A 20,936-nucleotide genomic window follows, 5' to 3' on the forward strand; every position below is an offset into this window, starting at 1 on the left:
AACTGTTAACGTATTGCTTTTTGGTGCTAGTTCCCGAGCGTGCGACGCAACTTTGTCTCGTTTAAAGCAGAAGCTGTGTGTGTGTGTGTGTGTGTCGGAAGTAATAACAGGGCCCCGAGTTGGCTCGCTAGGCTAATGTCATATTAGCCTTCCTGCTTCCTGTCGTTTCAACTCTTATTCAGTCAACATGAAGAGCTTCAGCTGCCAGAGTAAGTTTAGTTCATATTTAGCTTTGTTAGCCGACGTGGGATACAAGCTAGCTTATCTGCTCTTTGGCGTTGTATTTTGTTTTTTAGCCCCCTCTGCTTCGATAATCTCCCTGGCAGCCTCCATCCGTGCTGCATCCCAGACGGACCCTGTGTACGTTTTACTTTAATTTGAACATACCTTGTCATTGATGTAAGTTACAATGTCAAAAAATGTGGGGGAAAAAATAGCTAATCGTGGGTTTGCTAAGTGGAGGAGTAACTATGCGTGAAAGATTCAGTGACGAGTTCAGGGCAGTGCAGAGGTTTGGTAACAGCTAACACCACCTGCCTGTGCAGTTTCGTGTGATTTCACACATACTTCTCCAAACTGCCAAGATGAAGTTCAGTACAAATGTCCGTGTGGGAGTGTTTCTGCAGGATACTGTGGACTACAGAAAGGCCTTTTGGACTGGAAAAGGAGACCCAGGGCTAGAAAGGAGCGAGACTCGGGACTTAAACACACCGCCTGCTAATAATATTGGAGGAAATGTTTAGTACTTGCTGACTTGAGTGTTTCTGTGCATTCAGAGTTTCGTTCCCGTTAGTGCAATGCTTCCTAGCTGTTGTTGTTGGTGATGGGTTTTTTTGTTGGTTTTTTTGTTTAACTTGTGATCTTTTATATGAGGTTACATGTAAATGTCACTGAGTAGTCCAGGGAAGATGTCCCCTTAGTTTTATCTGAATAGCTTTTATCAGCCATAAGGCACTTTAGAAATGCCCATTTTTAGATTTACCTTGTGATTCTTTGTGGATGTCCTCTTCCCCAATGTTTCTAACGAGTTGTCCATTTCAATACAGGCAGATGTCTGTCAGATTTCATCTTTGGTAATTAAATCTTTCAGGACCCAGCAAGTTCTTGGCATTTTGCTAAGGTTAAGGTTCCAGGCATGTTCTCAGTCTCTTGCAGAGCATGTGACTATAAAGGCTCTTGAGCTCTCACTGTGTGCTGAAGTAGAGGCATGTGAGTTTGTTTAGCTGGGGTGTTTTGCTGTGGCTAAACTGCAATCAGCCGTCTTGACTGAAGCTGCCAGTGACAGTTCCTATAAGCGCTGTTTGCTGGATCCTCATTGAATATTCATCCTGTAAAAGCAGCTTCCCCCAAAATGAAACTGCTGAAGCTATTGTGGATCAGCTGTTACTGTTTATTAGTCCTTTTTTTTTTTTTCTTAAACGTCTGGATTTGAATGCAAAATGATAAAAAGCATATCCCCAAGCTGAGAGCAGAACTGTAGTTGCAGTTCAGTTAGATGTCTTTAAATGGAAATACTGCAGGCACTTCAGCAAAACATTTAATACAACTGACTAATCTGGGTTTAGTTTCCAGCTAGTTTAGCCTGGTGAACTTGGAACTATTTTTATATTTATTTATTTATTTATTTATTTTCAGACATCAATCTGCAGAGTCAGCTTTATAGCTTTGCGTGTTGAAGTTGCCACACAGCTCCAAGGTCCTGGGTTTGAATCCACCCCCGCTGGCCTTGGGCTTTATACAGTTCTCATGTTCTCCCCATCTCTCTGTGGGTTGTCTCCAGATACTCTGGCTTCTTCCCCCATAAATTAACCTAATTAATTTGATTAACTAGTTAACCCTAGTTATTAAGTCAGTTAACTAAGAGCAATAAACTGGCAACCTGTTTAAGGTGTTAGAATAATATGTCTCTGATTACCATTGCTGGCTTTGATCTTGTGTCTTATAGGCACAACCAGAAATTGTGTAAGCCTTAAAAAAATGCAGCTTGGATGCTGCAACCATAGATGATAGAAAAGCTTACCATGAGGTCATTGATCAACTTCTGAGTTCTTTTGAGTTCTTGAGATTACCGTTTTCCCTCTCACTGTTTTTTTTTTTGTTGTTGTTGTTTTTTTTTTTTTAATAAATGGACATGAAACACTTCATGTGTAACACCATGGAGCCCTGCTCTGCCAGTACAGAACCTGACATCACTGGGTTGGTTCGTTGTTGTCAATAGACTTGCATACCGTTTTGTACCGTTGACTCTAACATTGAGTTTTATGTTAAGAAACCAAGGACATACTGTCCACTTTCACGGTCTGTCTCTTTAGCAGTAATTTGCTTTTCGATGTATGGCTGTTATCAAGTAGAGCAGTTTTCCCATAGATTTCTACAACACCAAAAGTGTTTTTGCGACCACAGATATCACCATCTGGTGGTCTGAAGTTTGAATGAGGGTTGAAGGCACTTCAAAAGTTACATCTGTCTTTTTAATTGTCTGTCACTGAAATGCAAACTCAGCTGACTTTTTGGTTAGCATTCCCTGGTACGCATTTCCAAAACAAGGTAATTTTGGAAACCACAAATAGTGGCAATTAGGCAAGTGGACAGGAATCACTCATTGTTCTGGTTTTAATTTTAATTTAAACATGTTCAACTCTGGGGATTCATTAACACTTCACAGCTCTCTGAAAGACAACCCATGTGCTTCATCGAACAGTTGCTTTGCTGTTGCCCAACTATCAGAGCAGACAGGCTTTCTCTGGAGGGCGGTAGTAAAGAGAGACTATCTAAAATGAGGCATTTCACACAGCTGGCAAAAGGAGGTTCTGCAGAAGTGTACAGTATGGTATGAAAACATGCCAAGATGTGGAAATCTGTTCTAGTGGACCCCAAAGATAAAATCATGAACCTATAATTGAGCATCCTGTGGGCTCTATTTAAAATGTGATACTTCTTGGCTTACGGTAGATCAAATGGGAAGTGTTAGAGTCTGTGGTTTTTAAGCTCACTTTCAGACCGAATGTGTGTGATAGGAAATGAAAAGTGAACTGTTATGTTGCACGCGTTATGGAAGACTATTAAGGATTGAGGTTTAGAGGGAGGCTGTATGCTTAATTTTGAAATCATTTCAGTGTGCTTCCCACAGTCTGGGGCATCAGCATATCTCCTTTGAAATCCCATCTTGGGTAAGAATCTCGAGAAGCCAAATCCTAAAAAATCTGCAAAAGTATCACAGGATGATGTCACTGCTACAGTTTGAGTTTAGCTTTGCAAGCTTTTGTTAGCGATTCCCAGTAAGTGATCTTCTACCTCCGAACAGATGGACTCACTGTTATTTGCCTGTTGATTTATTTATGCATTTCATTATGTATTGATTTGATTATTTCATGAAAGATTCGTGCTTTGAATTATTGAGGTGTCTCCAGGTGCCGTGGATTAAATTATGCAGAAGCTAATTTGCCTTGATTATTATGTAGTAAAGTTGGGATGTCATTTTACGTTCGACTCCGGGAAAAAGTAATGAAAGCAGCAGAAGGCTAAGAGAGGAGTCGCTTCAGGCAAGGCTGTGCTAACACGGCGAGGCCTCAAGACGAACACCCGCGTCATCTTTCACTCGCTCGGAAAGGCTTGCGGAGACACGCACATAAGATATGCCTATGCAAAGAACAAGTAGGGATGAGTGATCTCTAAAGTTTAGAGTCAGTTTTTACTTTTGGAAAGAAGAGACAAAGCGACAAATGTGACTACAAGACTGTAGGGAAAAGAATTTTCAAAGTACTTTGCATGAGTAATTTTGGTCACAGTGATCATATGAATTAATATTCTATGCAAGATGACTACCGCTTGTATTTGCATTCACTCAGGAGACTTTAAATCTTTCATGTCAATCTTTGAAAGCAAAAGATGCTATTATTGGAAACACCTATTCACACCATTCTTCTGGAGGGGGTTGTTTTTTTTTTTTTCCCATAGTTGTGGACTGGTGACGATTATTTGATAGGATAATGGCCTTTTTAAGAGAGCAGGGAGGGGGGGGGAAGCACACTGATTTAAGGAGAGCATTAGTCTTCGAGTAGAACAGATGTTCCCCGTGAAAACAGCCGCATACATTATGCATATAAAATAATTTCTATTTTGATGGTATGTGTAGCTAATTTATCAAGCAGTGTTTCATTCACATGGTTAATTGGTTTAAGAGATGCCTTTGTTGTGTTATTTCCACAATTATTAAATCGAAAGAAAACACAATGCTTTGTGGGCACGTGCTATTCTGTAGGCCTGTGTATTAGGCTAAACATATTCATAAACATGGAATAATCCCAAGCCGGATAAAGAACGAAGGCGGGATTGGTTAACCTAGATTGTGATGTCTCACAGAAAAAAGTAAACTTCTCTCAGAAGTTGGCAGCAAGTACTTGGCTCACGGTTTACCTGGTCGGGATATTAATAGTGAGGTTTTTTTGTTTGTGTTTTCTTGGAATGTTTTTTGCATTTTTTTTTTTTTCTAAACGAATCCATCTTTCTGTCCTGGTAAACCAGTCAGTATGGCATTAAATCATTGGGAAATTTTTCTATTCATCCCCTCTTTTTAGATGAATCAATTAATGTATTTGTATGTGAAAAATTAACAGGGGGGGGGCAGCAAAGGAAAAGCTTCTCCTAACTTCACTTCTTCAAATTGTTTTCTTCGTATTATATGTTTGGTCCTTAATACGAAGCTTAATTTACAGTCAAAACAGAGAAAAACAATATTGCATTATTATCAAACGGAGATTAATTTGTGGTGTGATCAAAGAGGAAGTGCCTATTAAAATTAGAGTCCTATCCATCATCGCCTTGAAGGTTGTCTCTTTGTGAATCTCAGCACCACTTCCAACATTCCTCCTGCATTTGGATCGCTCCCCGGAAGTCCCGTCCTGACCGTTCGCCAGAGCTGATTTTTGTTTCAGAAACACTGCTGTCCGTGAGCCACGCGAAGACAAGTTTCTTCACATTAAACATCAGTAATTAATGCATTAATTTGCCTACTTAATGACCTCATTAGCTTCACCAGTTATGTTCAATGTATCACAAAGAGCACCGTGGAACATCAGGCAGCTCAAGTGCTTCTTGTTAATTTCAGCCATTCTTCACTGACTGTAATCAATGTCAGTGTTTTATTTTATGTTAAGTTGAAAGTAATAAATTCGAAAGGAGACTATGCCGTAGCCCTTTGTGCGATTGCCACAGTGTAGGAAAGAAACCCCTAAAAATACAACCCTGCTATTTTTTTTTCTTTTTTTTAAGCATTGCTTGAAACATGATAAACATTGACGTTTTCCTGACATACCACATTTAATTTACTATATAAAGCATATTTCAGTAGTTTTACTTGCTGAAAATCAGTATCAAACTCAAAAAAAGCTAATATTGATCAAGTTGCTCCTTCATGAAAATACTTTTTGAGAAATACATTTTTGGATTATACATCGCTATGAAATGCATCTGCAGTCATTTTAGTCTGGGTCTTTAGTGCTGGGTATTTCTACAGAGCATTTCTTCTATCAACTTCTTTTAATGTTCTTTCTATGCTGCCTACTTCTGCTCTACTGTATTATATTTCACTGAGTCATTTTTGGCCCCTTAGCAGCTTTGTCCTTCATTTCCCCTTTATTATCATTCCTTCTCCCTCTACTTGCAGAAACGATCCTTTCCTTCTGAGTCTCGACTGACGAGAAACACAAAGCTGTGACAGTAAGTACCGAGATCAAATGGTGTGCTTGGAGAAACTTTGCTGATTGCGGTGGACTGATTTGCTGCACTGTTATATAAAAAGAGGTCAGAGGCTACAATGTTCATGAAAAGTTGGCAAAGTCAGGACAGGTTCTGAAGCTGAAACTGAAGCTTTGTGTTCCTGTTAAAAGAAATAAGTTTAGTTTGTGCTTTAACACCAGGACTTTTTGGGAGATCATGTTCAGTTGTCTTTCCTGTGTATAGCTTTCTCTTTTTCACTCTTACCTGCTACCTCATTCTCCAGGTCCAGCTGGGTCGCAGTCATGCAGCATCCCAATTTTGAGACCCGCCATCCACTCCAGAGTGAGGATCATCAGGAGACAGGTTTTGACCCGCTCCAGAGTTTCAACAAGAATCAAAGCAGTATGTCAACTCTTCAGTTAAGACTTCCGAACCTTTGTTATAGATAACACCTGTAACCGTTTCCCCTTCCTTCGACCAAGACCCATATCATAATATACCAATGCTGCAGTCTTTTTGGGACTAACAGGCTCAACAACAATGGAGATGATAAGTTTAGGTTCATTCTGGAGATGATTAAAAAGAAAATTTTGAGCTGACTGAAGTGTGAGTCACAGATGTGGCTCGCGACGCCCCCAGGCTGAGTGTGTTTTTTATGTTTACGTGTGACTGAAAGAAAACGTTGGTGGCTGGCATGTTGTGGAACTGATGAATATTCATACTGAGCGTCCCTGTGGAGTGATCCACTCCTGTAACTAATGCTGATAGACAGCTCTCCAACTTGAATGCATGTTCACCTGCAGGCCAAATTAGACTTATTACGGCCAATAAAGAAGAAACCGAGTATGTTACTTTACTTCCTTTAATCAGCTTCTCTGCTCCCCTTTTTGTTCTACTGCGTGCCTTGTAAAAGAATAACTGATGGGTTATTGTGATGCAGTAAAATTGTCAAAGTATGCCTTTTTGTTGATCTCTCATTGCCTCATCTAAAAAATAACTAAATAAAAAAAAATTGATTTCTGCTTTCACGCCCTAGCACTTGTTGTTTACATCTCCCCCTTGTGGCTGTGTCTGTTCTCATTAGGAGGATCTCTTGACAGCAGCACTTCGGAGTCTCATTCGACCTTTCTCTCATATAGGTGAGTTATTCCATTAATATCCTTTCATGGTGGTATCATGAACTCGTGGCCCACTTCTCTTAGCTTCTTATCTTCTTTGTTTACTGCTTGATGACACAAGATGCCCAAGTTGAGTTGAAGCTGGTAAATCCCCTCATGCTTTGCCTCCACCACCCCCTCCCCAATGCAGGAAAGAATGGGACGACTTGTTTCTCAACAGTAATTACCTGGCCAGGATCCGGCAGGCAGGCATCAATGGGCGGCTGAGGAGCAGCCGCTTTCGGAGTGTGTGCTGGAAGGTAACTGCCAGTTGGATCAAGCAGTCCTATCGAGTTTGATTAAGGGGGCTTTGGCAAATTCCCTGCCACAGAAAAGAGAAGTTCTGGTGGCTTACAGACTTTTTCTTCAGTGGATATAACAGCCTAGAGTGTAGTTCTGAAAGGGCTAGTGATTTCTCAAAGATGAACTCCTGTTGCATGGGCTGATATGTGCGTTGCATGTTTATAGCTGTACCTGGAGGTTCTTCCAGAAGATAAAGGGCAGTGGATAAACAAGACGAAGGAGCTCCGGGATCAATATGAGAAGATCAAGGAGATGGTGAGTGCACCCGTCTGTGGCCCGTGTGATAATAAAATGGTTCTAAGATATAAATGTTCTCCATTAACCTCACTACTCATTCATATGTACAATTTATAGCTGGTTATATCCTGAAACATGGAGCACAATATGCAGCCCATGAGGAAAAAACTGATCAGATCATCAAAGGTTGTAACTAATTGTCGTGCATTGTTGTTGTTTTTGTGTTTTTTTTCTGTCACAGCACATCACCAACCCCCGCAAGGCCGCAGGCCAGCAGGACCTTGTGATAAACAACCCACTGTCCCAGGATGAGGGGGTGAGTTTTCGACCCTGACACTTTGATACTTTGTGACCTTCTAATAATTATTGATACGGTCAATGACTTATTGGTTTTTAACATATAGATTTACACACTATATTGTCATTGTAATGACAGCAATCTCTTCCCTTGATTTTTCTGAATGTCATGGGTTTTTTTTGTTTTTGTTTTTGTTTTTTTTTGTCACATCCAGAGTTTGTGGAATAAGTTCTTCCAGGATAAAGAGCTGAAAGGAATGGTCAAGCAGGATGTGTTGAGAACGTAAGTATCTCTGTTACTTTTTGCTTATTTATTTTTTGCTTTCTGTTATTAACATGGCAGGGGAAAAAAATCCATGCTCTTTTTGTATTTGGATTAGATTCCCTGAGATCCGATACTTCCAGGATGAAGATGTGAGGACCAAGCTGACTGATATTCTCTTCTGTTATGCCAGAGAAAATGAGCAGTTACTTTACAAACAGGTAACATTCAACATCATCCCGTGTGTTTGTCCAACAAGCTCACACAGAACAAAATGCCTTTGTAACCTAAGCATTATAAGTGTCTGTAGCAGGTGCCAGCCTGTGAATAGATGGCCAGCGTAGCATCTTTTTTGCAAACTGGAAGTGACATGTGGCTGAGCAGTGGCTAACAATATCTAAATTAAACCTGTCATCACAGATTAGAAACCTCGTGCATCACTATTAAAGAAAGACTGACCACAAATGAACTGTATTTGTTTCCTCTCCCTTCTGCCTTTATGCATCTTACATTCCCTCTGCCTCTGTCTGCTTTTCTGTCTGTAGGGGATGCACGAGTTGCTGGCTCCCATAGTGTTTGTGCTGCACTGTGACCATCAAGCCTTTCAGCATGCCAGTGAGACGGCCAGCCCCAGGTCAGTTTGTATTTCACTGAAAAGCCATTAACACCTTCAGACCTGCTTTTCTGATGACAACATATTTTTTTGTATTTATTTGACTAAAGATTAAATTGAAAAATTCTTACTTTTTTCAGTGAGGAGATGAAGTGTCTGTTAGACCCAGTGTACCTCGAGCACGATGCCTAGTGAGTATCAGCCGAACAAAAGGGTTCAGAATGAGAAATGTTAGTACTTTAAAAAAAAATCTCACTACATTTATCTTTGCTTCTCTCTGTAGTGCCATGTTCTCGCAGCTAATGGAGACAGCAGAGCCGTGGTTCTCCAGCTTTGAAAGGGAAGTGAGGAAGGTCGGTTCTAATTTGAAAAACTACTTTTGACACTGAAATTGATTGTGCATTGTAACACAATACCAGCTGATTGCACTGTCATGAAGACATGACATTATATTAACGCTAAATTACAATGTTGAAGAGCTCAGTCCTGGTTAATTTGACCACTCAGGTGGTTACCATGGTAACAGCAATTGCATTTTTATTACTATAGTGAACATAGGACGAGAGGCTTCGTTGTCAGAAATGCAGACGAGCAGCTGGATCTGTTTGATGTACCCAAACGATTTGTGGCACAAGTGCAGGAACAAACAGAAACCATGATTATCGTTGACTATCAGTCAAATTGTTACTTTAAACACTGAACAAAGTCCTGCCACCTAAAACACTTCATGTTTTGGGAACTTTTTTATTAGCTTTTTATCTTTTTCCTCTCCAAATTAAGCAGACAGTAGAGGCTCTTCAAAGCTCTTAAAGACAAATTTGCAACATAAGACTTTATACAGTCATGGATATCTAATCAGCCAGTGACATGGAAGCAACTTGGTGCAATTAGGTTTGCAGACATTGTCAAGTCGACCTGCTGAATTTCAAATGGAGAATCAGAATGAGGAAGAAAGGGGATTTCAGTGACTTAGAACATGATGCCAAATGGGCTGGTCTGTGTTTCAGAAATGGCTGCTCTGCTGGGATTTTCCCACATGCCCATCTCTAGAGTTCACAGAGAATGGTCTGAAAAAGAGAAAATATCCAGTGAGCAGCATTTCTCTGGGCAATAATTTCTTGTTGACATCAGAAGAGAATGGCCAGACTGCTTTGAGCTGATGGGAGGGAAACTGTAGCCTGGTTCGAAGAGTCTCCATTTATGCTGCAACATTCAGATGGTATGCTGTTTCATGTTGGTGTAAACAACTTGCAAACATGAATCTATCCCACCATCTAAGAACAGTTTAGTGTGGGGAATTTGTTTTTTTTGTTTTTTTGTTTTCTTTGTTGCCTTTGGGCCAGTGTCATTGCGAGCATCACTTAAAGTCTACAGCCTCAGTATGGGCACAATGTGTCGATCTTCTGACGACTGCTTCCAGCAGCATAAGACATCATGTGACAAACCTCAGCCCATCTCAAACTGATGTCATGACCATGACAATGACTTCACTGTCCTCAAATGCCCTCCAGTCACCAGATATCATCCTATCCTGTCAAAATGAATCAAAAGATCTAATAATTAAACTGCACCTTATTGAATCAAATAAAGTAAAGTGAGTATACTTAACAAAACTCAGAATAGCATATCCTCCCAAAAGGACACTGCAGCTCCTCATTGTTGCTGATGTACCTCATTTATGTTTGCATGAAGATATTTCAGTTGTGATGGAACAATCTGCTCCCCCAGGGTAAAGAAGAAATGCTGACCACCATCCCATTCGCTCGACCCCAGGATGCAGGTCCATCTGTTGCCATAGTAACCAAAGTCAACCGCATCCAGGACCAGCTGGTGAAGAAGCACGATATAGAGCTGCACATGCACCTCAATCGGCTGGAGATCGCCCCGCAGATCTACGGGATGTCAGTATTTACACCTTTGGGCAGTCTGACTTTTTTTTTTTTCTCCTTTTTCCTGATCCACTGCTGGACACAAATGCAGTAAAGCTTGTTTTCTGTGTCTTTAGCCGGTGGGTTCGCCTGCTGTTTGGCCGGGAATTTCCTCTTCAGGACCTGCTGGTGGTGTGGGATGCTCTTTTTGCTGATAGCATCACTCTGGACCTTGTGGACTACATCTTTGTGGCCATGCTGCTCTATATCCGAGATGCTCGTACGCTCCATTTATTACTTAAATAATCCAATAATGCCATGTGTTTTCTTTGTAGCATGTAATTTCGTAAGACATACATAAGTGGAAGAATGTGATTTACTCCGGCTCATTTAGTTAGACAGACTTATATTGCTTTGGACTACAATTGATCTTTTCATATACATAGCATATACAAGCAGAACTGCGGTTTAAGTGCTTTTGTTATGCCAATGAGCCAAAATAATGTAACACAATGTAATTTCAGTCTGCAATTAATGAAGCTTGTCCATTCACACTTTTTTATATATGAAAATAAGTCTGCAGCTTCTTTTTTTATAGTCTTATATTTTGTGGACTTTTTTTGTTTAGCTTTGTTTTTCTTGGAATGCAGAGTCTAGTCTGTGACAAATAGGTCAAATAAGAAACACTAAGGAAGTGAGACTACAGCTTGAAACACTCTTGGTGATTCACACTTGATTAAAGCAAAACACAAGCTGTTACCAGATTTTTATTTTTTTTTTTAAGATTCTTCTTAAATCTGTTTTTCTTTTTTTAGTCATTGCTAGCAACTTCCAGACATGCCTGGGCCTTCTAATGCACTACCCCCCAATAGGAGACATCAACTCTCTGCTGCAAAAGGCTCTGTTCCTTCGAGATCCCAAAGTAAGTTATTATACCAGCGTAATTAACTAGAGAAATAATACATGTTGGTTTTGTTGATATAATTGACAATTGGTGATATAAGTCTCTGTGAAAGTGCTGATGTGTGTTATGCACTCATGTGTCTCTTTCACTGTCGTAACTGGTCACACGTTAAAATGGGGAAGAGAGAAAGAGACTCCTGATCAAAATCAGAACAAACTTACAGTTAAACAAGCTCTCGTCTAGCAGCTTTTACCAAGTACTTACTGTAAAGGCGATGCCTCACTCAAAACAATTTGCCTTGTTTTTTGGTTGTCATTTTTTTCCCCCTCACAGAGGAAGTAGAAGTTTTGCAGAAGTGAAAGACTCATATGCACAGTGGGCTAAAATCCTCAAGCAACACGCTTTTAGCAAGGAACAAAAATGTTTTGTGGTGTTGTTGTACTCTCAGAAAGTGCTTGGGTGTAAAAAGTGAAGTTAAAATTGGCAGAAAGTATTTCAGTTTCTCATGCTTGAGAGGTTACGTGTTAATGTCGGGGCACTTACAGTAAATACAGGAAGCGCAGGTGTAGTCAGTGAAGCGGTCACTGCAGTTAATGACAAGAAGTCGTAGCACAAATATAAGTGCATTTTAATCTTTGTGTGTAACAAATACGCCTCTGTGTTTATGTTTGTGTATGTTTAATGTACAAATAAAACAAATTAATCTTAAACTAGCAACCCTTGCATATCAGAGTTTATGGTTGGGTTAGTTAATGTTCACCTCAGCAGTGCATGTTTGATGGTCTTTGCCAGAGCACTTCACTTGTTCCACATTTTGTCATGTTTACAGCCTTATTTAAAATGGATTAAATTCATTTTTCACCTCAAAGTCCTAAATACAATACCCCCTGATGACAAAGGGGAAAACATTTGCTTCACATTCTTGCAAATTTATTAAAAACAAACATACAACATGTATATAAATAGGCACACCCTTTGCTTAATATTTTGCTGAAGTACGGTTGGCAGCAATTACAGGCTCAAGTCATTTTTAGTATGGTGGTATAAGCTTGGCACACCTGTTTTTGGACAGTTTCTCTCATTCTTCATTGCAGAAGCTCTTGAGCTCAGGATAGGGAGCATCGGTACACAGCCATTTTCAGATCTCTCCAGAATGTTAAGTCGGTTGAAGTCTAGGTTCTGACTGGAACATTAACAAAGGAAAGAGACACCCCCCCCCCCCCCCCCTTTCCCCCGCCAGTCTGAGGTCTAAAGTGCTCTTGAGCAGGATATCATCAAGGATGTCTTTGTACATCACTGCATTCATCTTTTCCTTGACCCTGAGTAGCCTCCCAGCTCCTGAAAAACATCCCAACGGCCTGATGCTGCCACCAACGTGCTTCATTGTAGGGATAGTATTGGTCAGCTGATGAACGGTGCCTGGTTTCCTCCAGACATGACCCTTGGCATTCAGCCCAAAGAGTTCAAGCTTGGTTTCATTAGACCAGAGAATTTTGTTTCTTGTGGTCTGAGAGTCTTTCAGGTGCTTTTTGCAAACTTTAGGTGGGCTGTCATGTGTCTTTTACTGAAGATTGGCTTCTGTCTGGCCGCTCTGCTACAGGCTTGATTGGTGGAGTGCTGCAAATTGGCTGGGCGGCCAGTTATAGGAAGAGTCCTGGTGGTTCCAAACTTGTTCAATTTACAGAGAATGGAGGCCACTCTGCTCACTGTGACTTTCAATGCTGCAGAAACTGTACTCTTCCCCAGATCTGTGCCTCAATACAATCCTGTCTCTGAGCTCTACAGACAGTTCCTTGGACTTCATGCCTTAGTTTGTGCTTTGAAATGGGCTGTCATCTATGGGACCTTAAGTAGACAAATGTGGGCCTTTCCAAACCATGTCCAATCAACAGAGTTTACCACAGGTGGACTCTAGTGAAGTTGTAGAAACATGTGGCAGATGATCAGTGGAAATGGAATGTACCTGAGCTCAACTCTGATGATAAAGGCTGTGGGGGGGAAAGAAACTTCCAATGTAAAATTCCTGTCCTGAGTTTGATTATGAAATTCCTAAAATGGCACAATGATGCAACTGCAAGACAGTTAAAGTGAAAACAGAAGTTCTTGTGCACTTGGTAAATGTGAAACTATGTGAAGTGCAAAACTCTGGTCTAGTTTGGAAATCCAAAAAAGACCTGATACATTTTTGCCAGGATTTTTCCAGCCCTGACCATACTTTTCCTGTCATACGCTTGTTTCTTTCCTCCTGCTGTCTTTCTGAATTTTGCTCACTTAACCAGAGGTCTGCTGTGCTGTTACTTCTCCCATGCAGAACATTTGTAGTGGTCCCGTTTTATTTGCATGTAAGCCCAACGTTGCTGTGTGAACAAGTTCAATCTGACAGCACGGAGTCTTTGACCTTAGCGAACACCTCACCTAAATTATCTTTTGTTCCTCGTCCAAATTCATTGACCTGTATACTCAACAACTCCACCAAACTCCTGTTCACCACTCTCCTGAGATGAAATTTCAGGAAGGTGTTGATCTGACATGACAGTGTTACCCCCAGGTGAGCAGCCATGTCACACCAGGTCAACATCAGATTTATACCTGGAGGGTGGTTTGGGGGGGGGGGGGGTTCATCCCTAATAACAGTGCAAGAAGGGGCATGGTGGAGGTTTGTTGCTCATAAGTACTGACTCAGAAACGTATATTGACTTATTTATGTAGTCATGCATGTGCACATATTTTCGGTTCACTTGTTTACTCTCTGACTTTACTTGTTTGTTGTGCACAGCAGAGGTTTTTAATCTGTCTTGATAAAGTTGTTAACAATAAAAGTTTAAGCTTAAGTTATTGTTTTTGTAGAACAACCCGCGACCTGTGAACTACCACTTTCAGCAGAACCTGGATTACTACAAAACAAAGGGAGCTGACCTGATGAACAAGACACGGTAAAATAAGGCACAGCCTTGTCTTTGAATGGACCTGACATTGCACACACATGGATATAAACATATCGTTAGCTTCATAGCATAATTGCCTAAGTCACTTTGACCAGACAATGACTTAGGCACTTATGCTATGAAGCTAACGATATGGGACATGCATGCATGCATACATAAATACATTTTGGACAAAAATGCATGTTTCCAATTCAAAATTAATTTGACAAACTAAGATATTTTTAAATATAAGGATTGTTTTTAATACTTGGATAAAATTCCTTTGCAGTCAAAGACTGCCTGAAGTTTGTAACCCAACACATCACCAAATGCTGCTTTTCCTCCCTTGAGATGCTCTGCCAGGTTTTTACTGCAGTCGCCTTCAGTCGCTGCTTGTTTGTGGGTCTCCATTTAATTTTGTATTTAATAACTGAAAGGTTATTAGGTTGTGATCAGGTGACTGTCTTGGTATTCTTTAGATCATTATCCATTTGCATTGTAAAGCACCATCTGATCAGTCATGCTGCTTTTATTTGAATCTTATCTGGGAGCATCGCCCTGTGGTGAAGTTCAGACCAAAGAAAATGAAAATTTTGTTTTTGTCCAGAAAATCATGGACTCAACTGTATCACATACAATATGGGTTACATTAGTGGCTGTTGATAAAAATTGCTTTAGTTTAGTTCTGTGCAAGTAATCCCAGTGAGCCAAAGGTTCAGACTGCTGTTTCAAACTACCCTCCCCTCTATTCTGGGCTCTATATGATGCTCATGAGAGCTTGCAGAACTTTGAGCCTTCAAACATAAATGAGAGACCGGTTCATTTGGCTCGACTGTGGCTACAGTTTTCAGTATTTATCATTATTTATATATTCACATTAAAAATATGTCTATATGTATAAAATACTAAAATCTCTCCTGCACTGATCGTTATGTTTTATTAAAGCATAGCCTTACCTTGTAAGTCCACTCGCCAGCAGTTATTTTATTTCCTGCCTTCTATTCAGACATATTCTTGCACATGAACACATTCTTTAGATCAATGAAATTGTATAAAACTAATATAAAATAAGCAGTGTTTGTAGGGTCCCTTGTGTGCATGACACAAGAATGCGGTCATTAAAAAAACAGCTCAGATGAGCTGTTAGAGATCAGACCTCCACTCGGAGCATTAAAGTTTTATAGGGTCTAAAACTACCTTAAGATCTGCAGTCGTTAATACTGAGAACCTGATGTAAATTTATGTTATTGTGCCGGGTAATCCAGGTTTTAAATTCTGGGATAACTGTTTTGCATTCAAGAATTGAGCGCCAAAAAAAACCTCTCATGAGCCATTTTGTAGCATTTCTTTTGTCTTTGAGACTTCTCAGGCTAATCCCACATCTCTGGAAGCAGGGTTTAATTTTTATATCTTATAAAATATAAATCTCTAGATACCTTGAAGGTAGAACATTTGTTAAAGAATGCTAAAAGTAGTAGTTTGGAAAATTTTCTGGTAAAGACAAGGTCAGGTGAAGTGTCTCATATCCTTTTCTTTCTAGCTCTGGCTCTACAAAAGCCGCTCCACTCAACATCAACAAGGTCTCCAGCAGTCTGCTCAACTTCGGCAGGAAGCTCATTGCTCCAGCCATGTCTGGTGCGTCTATTTCACCAATCAACAGCGAGGTACACTCCTCCTCTTCCTCCTCCTCGTCCACCTCCCCGGCCTCGGCCCCTACGCCCATCTTACCACACCCGCTGGCAGATCCCTCAGCTCCGACGCAGACCCAGGGCCAGGCCCAGACTCAGCACTATCGTCTGCTCAAGTCTGAAAGCATGCCTGTCCACCTGAGCAAAGGTGAGCACAATGAGTCAAAACAGAAATGTTCTGAATTTGTTGCAGGACAGATGTGACATCACATCCTTCTTACCATCTACTAGTTGGTGCATTATGGACCCGGAGAATTACCCTTACACCCTTTTTAACACTGGTTGTTGAAGTTTGTTCAGCCTTTTGGTTTGTGTGGTTGTGGCAGCATCAGCTTTGACTCTCCTGTCTGTTAGATGGAGTTTCAGGTGGAGTGTCTCAGGTCTCAGCCCAGACTCACAGTGACACACAAGGTAACTGCTGTCATGGCAACTGCTTGTGTGACATGCCCGCCCCTATTTGTCCGTGCTTTCATCACTGCCGGCCCATTTCTAAGCATCCTGCATGTTGTACGCCGTTTGCTCACCTCTCCCTGCTGCTGGTGTGCCGAATGTTACCATAAACAGACATGAGTGTGTGCTGCATGTGATTTTCAACTGTGACCACCAGAGGGAGATCACAGCTTGCTGCATCAGTGCAGATGATGGCATAGGCATCACTGGTGAGCTGCGACCTCTCTCGTCAGTAGTGCTAAGATTGTCCTTTAAAAAACTGTCAGCGAGTTTCTGTTGTTGCATCACTGTAAACCCCTATTTGTCCTCTGAGTGTGTGTGTGTGTGTGTGTGTGTGTGTGTGTGTGTGTGTGTGTGTGTGTACCAGCTTGCTTTTTTCTCTGCAGTGACAAAGAAAAATGCAAAGAAATTGTTTATCTAATGACTCATTATAGACCAACAGATTTGCAGTCAATTAATAACTGCAAAAGTCTGTTATTAATTGATTACTTACATTTGCATTTAATTGCTACATTAATGAGCATCATTCTCTGAGCAGCAGGGGCTGCGCCTCTACAATCAGCTCCTGCTTTGCTCTGTGGTGGGGCGCACTGCTGCAGATTTGCATTATCTAAAAACAGATGATGACATGAAAGCTAAAAACTCTAGGAAAGGAAATATAACAGACAGACTCATTAGCACCACTAGACACTTTTATTTATTTATTTATTTTTTTAGATGCACTTGGGGAAAAAAATCATTTATCATTTAAAACACAATGTATGTGTGTTCTACTTGTGAATTCATGAATACATGAATTCACCATTTCTACATCTCATTCAGCACTGGAGAAAAAATCTGCAATTCCAGCTTCACAGTCCAGATTTCAGAGTCTTGTCTTGCATTTATCTGTAATTTAGAAAGATATTAAACAGCTATTTATGAGATTTGGCCTCCTTAAATGGAGTTCTTCATAGAGTTTAAAGGAACAATAGTTTCTTTCATGTTTATTTCCTGTGCAGGTTGTTCTCCCGTAAATTCAAATAAGGTGACGTCCATAGGTTTTTAACTTCCTAGTGTTACTAATAAAAATGTCTGTCTGTGCTTCTTAGGCCAAAGCTCGAGGACGGTCAGCTCCTCTACAAGCATAGAAAGCCTCTCCGGTGGCCGTGGTCAATCCACCGCCTCCCCGCCTCTTCCCCCATCCAGAGGGAGTGATGTCAGCACTTCATCCCCGCCCCTCTCCGCCACCAAGAAGGAGTCCTTCTTTAACATCACTCGCTCGCGCTCCCACAGCAAGACTATGGGCAAGAAAGAGATGGTAAGTCTTTTTAAATTGTCTTTCTCACATTTAATTTTCTCTCACAGCTTTAACTATAATCCCTTCTTTGTGGGGTTTCCTTCAGTTTCCAATTTTCTCTGTTTGTGTTTGTGGGATCAACAGGAAGAAGACCTGGAAGCCCAAGTCTCTTTCCTGCAGGGCCAGATCAACGACCTGGAGGCCATGAGCAAATACTGTGCTAAGATGATGAACACACACATCTGTAAGTTCAGCCACACATGGTCACATGCTTTAAAAAAAGCATTCAGTCTAATTCCACTCGTGCGTCAGCGTCTGCTGCAGGTTATATTTTTGTCTAACTTAAATTTGTAAATTTGCAGATTTCTAATTTTACTAAAAATTTACTGACAATAATAATACTGTTTATGTTTTCGAATGGTAATATAGTGAAGTAGCAGCTGTTTTGATTTTTGTGGCCGATCAGTGCCTGACCACTTATTGTTCCTCTAGGTAAAATCCAGGAAGTGATTCTCCAAGAACACCTCGAGAAAGAGGATGAAGTCCTGGTCTCACTGGCTGGACTCAAACAGGTGACTGTGTGAGCAGATGCTATAAGTGTGTATTCATTTTTGTGATGTCCTTTTATAATCATATTTACTAACTCATCTCTGTGACCTTCCCTGTCAGATTAAAGACATCCTAAAGGGGGCGCTGCGCTTCAACCAGAGCCAGCTGGAAGCTGAGGAGAATGAAGAAATCACCATTGCTGACGATCACTACACGTCCACAGCAGCAGCAGGTGAAACTGTTCTAAGCACCAGCACCCTCCACAGTGGCCAGCAACACCAGGCAAACATCAGGCCGAGCAGGGACTCCGAGCTGGAAGGGAGCGCGAGCATGGACGAGAAGGAGGAGAAGGAGGAGAAGGAGGAGGAGGAGGAGCAGGCCATGACACCACTTGATCAACAGGTCAGCATTTTTCCTGTCTGCGTAAATTGCTGCTCTGTACCTCTGCCAGCTGTATTGGCATCAAATATAGTTTAATGTTCACTCCATACAGGATTATGTTTCATCGTGTGTTCTGCTGTTTGACCCTTTGATCCAGGATTCATTCATTTTAAATCCTAATCCCTTTCATGTCTGCAAGTCTGTGTTCAGAGTGGTTTTGTATCTTTCCAGGATTATGGTGTGTCATGTTAAATCTGCTCTCCCAAGAATTATACCATTTCTGAATGGCGTGATCTCACACTTTGGGCATTTATGCAATTTTTTTTTTTTTTTTAATTTCTTGTGTGCAGGTGGTGTCTTCTCTGGGCTCGGAGGGCAAAAACTGGGACGATTACATCCTTATTTCCCAGGACGGAGACCTGCAGGCCGAAACTGGAGGAAGGGCTGCATCTGAGCGCACTCCTCCAATCAGACGGGGGCGTGGCATGGTGCGGATGGAGCCTGAGGGTGCAGCTGGAACTTTCCAAGACCCCCTAATGGCAGGCACCACCTCAGGTTCCTCCAGCCCAGATGAAGGCTCCACCCACAGCAAGGACTCTGATTTTACCATCGTTAACCCGAACGACCTGTGAACGTGTTAAATCACCGCCCTTTTCCTTCACCTATACCCGTTCTGGTTCATATCCCATTCAGCGGGGTTTGATCAGAGAAAACTGACCTGGAATCGGAGAGGGGACTTTAGGCCGATGGTGGGAGCGCCACTGAAACCGCTCTCAACGTAGAAATTGCACACATGGACTGTGACACTTGTGTCACAAATGCCCGATACTCTCTTTAATCTGTGCCACTTCAGTCCTGTCTGAGCTGATGCTGTATGCTGTCTCATCTCCTTATTATGCTGGGCCTTTTTAGTGGGTACAATCTAACTTCATCCGTCACTCATGATGATTTGTAGTTCCCTGCTCTACAGAGAGAGGGCGCCATTGAACTGCTTACCCTGTCACTACAAGATGACTCTAAAGAGTTGGACCTCATACTGCAGTTCACCTTCAGGAGGGGACTCCTTTTCTCTTACTGTAATGATTGAGAGTGTGGTGCTGTTGTTCCTCGTGAATGTGGAGCTCTGGCCATACCTCTGCCTGTGTTCTGTCTGCGTGTATGCCTCTAAAGAGGAAGCTCTCTGCTCTGGTACCCAAAGGAAAGAAGGATGGTGTCGTCCTGTCACTTGTTGAGGGCAGCTTTCTCCCCCCTCATAAACCAGTGCCTCTGACCGTTATTCTTCTCAGCCAAACAAAACCTAACTCTGTGATCTTTTTTTTTTGTTCTTTTTTTTTTTTAAGAAAACACTTTTAAAGAAAACTGTGTTTTTGTTTTTAACCCTTTAGTGCTTTAATTTCCCTGGTGTATATGATTAAATTATGGAATAAATCTCCTTTTCCTTTGTTTTAAAATTGATTCCAATGTGGACAATTCAGTGTCGGTTATCTTTGCTCACGTTACAGGTAAGTTGTTCTCGTGTTCTGTGGCAAAATTACGCAAAGCAGCACACAAAGAATGTTCCTCTATAGCTGCCTATTCAGCCTAATTAACTCTAGACCAATAAAACTACATTGCTCTTGCTAAAACACTGAACTTCTAGTGTCTTCTTTGGGATTGCTTGCTCTCAAGACTTTGAGTTAACACATTGTCCTGCGGTAAAAACCAGACAGGAAGTGTGGGTAAATGGAGTAGGAGTATAACAACTGAACCGTGGATTCGCTGCTAATGGTATTTGTGCACGTATGCTGTGTGTTCTGAGTAAATTTTGCAGCGATATCAGTCTTTGTAGTTTATTTAAAAGCTGTTCTGGGGTTTTGGTTAAATAATGGTCTTCATCTCCAGATATTATTAATTGTTGCAAGAAGCTGTTACAGATGTTTTGGATGTTTTATAACATATTTAATTGCAAAACCATCCATACTTATAGGCTTACCAATGCTGCTGCTGTATTTCAGTGAAACTGAGAGATGATTATGTCCAGGACAGTAAAGACTTGGATCTCATGCAAATAAACTGTGCATTTATATGTACAAACACTACTAGGTTCACATTTACAGCTGCTTGTTAATGCAAATATGTAATCAGCCAGTCGCATAGCAACAACTCAGTGTTTAGGCTCATAAATTTGGTCAAAATGACCTGCTGGAGTTCAAACCAAGCCTCAGAGTGGGCAAGAAAGGTGATTTGAGTTTGAACAGTTGTTGGTGCCAGATGAGCTGATCTGAGTGTTTCAGAAACTGCTGAGCTGCTGAGATTTTCCTGCACAA

The 20,936-nt window shown here is 41.1% G+C and overlaps 1 protein-coding gene across 3 annotated transcripts in view; it reads left to right on the top strand.

Annotated features, from left to right (window-relative positions):
* Positions 1–20,195, top strand: part of tbc1d5 (TBC1 domain family, member 5) — a 20,340-nt gene extending 145 nt beyond the window's left edge. Inside the window, exons 1-23 of one of the 3 annotated variants that reach the window (XM_025902155.1) lie at positions 97–209; positions 5,666–5,718; positions 6,002–6,120; positions 6,803–6,857; positions 7,027–7,135; positions 7,344–7,433; positions 7,657–7,731; positions 7,928–7,995; positions 8,093–8,195; positions 8,520–8,608; positions 8,728–8,778; positions 8,871–8,940; positions 10,316–10,488; positions 10,593–10,735; positions 11,271–11,377; positions 14,207–14,292; positions 15,824–16,119; positions 16,326–16,382; positions 17,513–17,721; positions 17,845–17,944; positions 18,193–18,272; positions 18,370–18,651; positions 18,981–20,195. In XM_025902155.1, the coding sequence (XP_025757940.1) occupies positions 6,021–6,120; positions 6,803–6,857; positions 7,027–7,135; positions 7,344–7,433; positions 7,657–7,731; positions 7,928–7,995; positions 8,093–8,195; positions 8,520–8,608; positions 8,728–8,778; positions 8,871–8,940; positions 10,316–10,488; positions 10,593–10,735; positions 11,271–11,377; positions 14,207–14,292; positions 15,824–16,119; positions 16,326–16,382; positions 17,513–17,721; positions 17,845–17,944; positions 18,193–18,272; positions 18,370–18,651; positions 18,981–19,262 (2,625 nt within the window). In that variant the 5' untranslated portion in view covers positions 97–209; positions 5,666–5,718; positions 6,002–6,020 and the 3' untranslated portion in view covers positions 19,263–20,195. Of the gene's footprint in view, positions 1–96; positions 210–5,665; positions 5,719–6,001; positions 6,121–6,802; positions 6,858–7,026; positions 7,136–7,343; positions 7,434–7,656; positions 7,732–7,927; positions 7,996–8,092; positions 8,196–8,519; positions 8,609–8,727; positions 8,779–8,870; positions 8,941–10,315; positions 10,489–10,592; positions 10,736–11,270; positions 11,378–14,206; positions 14,293–15,823; positions 16,120–16,325; positions 16,383–17,512; positions 17,722–17,844; positions 17,945–18,192; positions 18,273–18,369; positions 18,652–18,980 lie in introns of those variants that run through there. The other 2 variants (XM_005453807.4, XM_005453808.4) reach the window with 2 other exon arrangements.
* Positions 20,196–20,936: the final 741 nt, after the last annotated feature.

Source organism: Oreochromis niloticus, linkage group LG22 (genome assembly GCF_001858045.2).
Source record: "Oreochromis niloticus isolate F11D_XX linkage group LG22, O_niloticus_UMD_NMBU, whole genome shotgun sequence".
Classification (NCBI taxonomy): Eukaryota; Metazoa; Chordata; class Actinopteri; order Cichliformes; family Cichlidae; genus Oreochromis; species Oreochromis niloticus.